Here is a 2,543-nt window from a genome sequence, read left to right on the forward strand (position 1 = left end):
TGCTGAACCTGTTACAAAACCTGTTACTGAAATGAATTCCTTTTCCCAGGAAACAAAGATCCTGACCTTGATTTGCAGAAACCCTCTTGTTCAGAGGAGGGAAAGCAAGTTTGGGGTTGTAGGGATTTAAGATGCCCTGTGAAAAATGGGCCACGCTGCAGCTGAAGCATCGCTGTTGGTGGCATGACACCTTCAACAACACCTTAAAATGATGTTCCTGCAGCCCCAGGAAGGCTCCTGGGGGGGGTGTGCCCTCACCTGGGCTGCTCTGAGCTGGGAATCCCTTTCCTTTTCAAGCAAAGCAGTAAGAGCAAGAGATTTCAGTGTCAGAGCAGGTGACCCCAGAGGTCTTGTCCTGCTGGGGATCTGGCAGCCTGGCAGTAACATCCGTGTCCTCTCTTGGCAGGTAACAGAGGAACCACAGCCGGGAGCTCAGGAGATGCGCTCGGGAAGGCACTAGCTTCAGTAAGAACTTCTGCAGCCCCTTGTCCCTGTCCCTGTTCTGTTGCAGCACTGGACCTCCCCTCTGTAAGAGGGACCTTCTAGGCAGCAGGCAACATGGAGACATTGAGAAGTTTGGATGAATGCATACCAAAAAAACTTGTCAGCCTCTCTGGGGCGGATTTTCCCCCCTCTCTGTACTGCCATCCTGAGGCCTGGTGCTTTGCAAAAGCCCTTTTTGGCAGCTGGGGAAACTGAGGCACGGGACATTATGGTGGCCCTGCAGAGCTGTGCCCATGAGCCTGGTGCTGGTCTGGCAAGATCCTACATGATCCTCCTACCAGGACTTGCAAGTCCCAGTAGTCCTGGGCCTGTATATCCTGGTTCAAACTGGAGGGCATTGGTCCCTCTAGGCTCTCAGAGCTTGGGGTTGCCTCTGTCCTATTCAGTGTAAGGACCTTTCTTTCTGCACCCTGCAGTGACTCCTTGGGGATCTTGCTTTCCTCCAAGGTGGAACCTGAAGAACAGAGGCTGGAGCTGTGTAGCAGGGACAGAGGGGCCCTGGCTCTCCTGGGGGAGCTGTGGGGTGTGGGTATGGGAATAGGATGCCCTCAGTGGTCCTGCTGCACATGGGCTGGGGAGGGCTGAGCCATGGCAGGGTGGGCGCTGCTGACCAGGCCCTGCTTCTCTCGCTCCAGATTTACTCCCCGGATCACTCTAGCAATAACTTCTCGTCAAACCCCTCCACACCGGTCGGCTCCCCTCAGGGGCTTGCAGGTAGGTGAAAAACATTGCTTTTTGCACAAAGGGGAATGCCAGGTTTGCTTTCAGGAGGTCCATGGCTGTGTACTTCCCTGAGCAGCCCCAAACCCTCATCAAAGGCACTTGGGGCAATCTTGCCAACTCCGCTTTAGTTTTCAAAGCAGGGGAGTGATGAGGAGGGACAGCCAGACATGAAGATGATTTTTAAATGTCCCTGTGAAGCTGCATGTCTGTCTGCTTGAATGGGTTGGAGCTTTTCCCCTTTTGGAGCCAAGCGGTGCCTGGCTGCAGCAAAAGGCTCTGCCTGCACCGGGTTTTGCCCCTGTATAAGGGGCAAGCAGCTCTGCTTGAGTTAACGCGTTGCTGCCACCCCCAGGGACCTGCTCCTACCCTTCAGACAGACCCTGTCCCCGAGCATCCCAACCCTGTCCCGAGCATCCTGACCCTGTCCCTGTGCATCCTGTCTTGGATGGTTCATCCCTGGTTTTGTCTGCCATGGGTGGAGAGCAGTGGGAACTGAGAAGCAGCCAACTAGTTACAAGCTATTTTCAGTGCCTGATGAAAGCCCATTTCTGCTCCCGTCTGGTGCCAGCTCTCTCACTTCAGCCCAATGCTCAGGGTGTGGAGCAGCATCACCCAGCAGCCTGCTGCTCCCACCAGGGTCACAGCAAGCACAGCGTGTGTGCTGGCTGAGCTTCCTCAAACCTGAAAACCTCTCGAGGTCTGAAGGCCCGAGCTCAGTGTCCTGTAGATGCAGAGCAGAAGTGAGCCCACTGTGGTGCTGTGGTGGCCGGAGCTCAGTGTGTGCTGATGAGGTGATGTCCTGCTGTGGTGGCCCCTAGGGTGCCACACGTGCTGTGGTGGCAGCTCCCAGCGTGGTGGCCCAGCTCCCAGCCCCATCTAGTGGCAGCTGTGCCCGGTTCCAAGCTCTCTCCATTTCTTCACAGGCACATCCCAGTGGTCGCGAGCAAGCGGACAGGGTGCCTTATCTCCCAGCTACGAAGGGAGCCTCCACACTTTAGTAAGTGTTGCTTAATGATCTGTCTTCTTTTCTGTCCCATCCCTTGTGTGCCTGGTAAAGGTCCTCTCCTGAAACAGGTGGGGCCTGGAGGAAGATGGTTAGTTGATAGCTGGACACCTGGTTGGAAGCAGAGCTGGGCACTGCAACAGAATTGGACCCTGTGGGTCTGGCCCAGCTGAACAGATTTCTGTCTGGTTTTTGCCACCCTTTCCTGAGTAGTTACAGAATCATAGAATCATGGAATGGTTGATGTTCGAAGGGACCTTAAAGCTCATCAAGCTCCAACCCCTGCCACAGACCCGGACACCTTACACTAGCG

The 2,543-nt window shown here is 55.1% G+C and overlaps 1 protein-coding gene across 1 annotated transcript in view; it reads left to right on the forward strand.

Moving 5' to 3' along the window:
* TCF3 (transcription factor 3) overlaps positions 1–2,543 on the forward strand; it is a gene marked incomplete at its 5' end in the record, with an annotated part of 13,713 nt that overhangs the window by 1,513 nt on the left and 9,657 nt on the right. Inside the window, 3 exons of the mRNA XM_010010523.1 lie at positions 407–465; positions 1,140–1,218; positions 2,151–2,224. Coding sequence (XP_010008825.1) covers positions 407–465; positions 1,140–1,218; positions 2,151–2,224 — 212 coding nt within the window. The remainder of the gene's footprint in view (positions 1–406; positions 466–1,139; positions 1,219–2,150; positions 2,225–2,543) is intronic.

The sequence above is a fragment of the Nestor notabilis genome, unplaced genomic scaffold (assembly GCF_000696875.1).
Source record: "Nestor notabilis isolate BGI_N333 unplaced genomic scaffold, ASM69687v1 scaffold22782, whole genome shotgun sequence".
NCBI classification, from domain to species: domain Eukaryota; kingdom Metazoa; phylum Chordata; class Aves; order Psittaciformes; family Psittacidae; genus Nestor; species Nestor notabilis.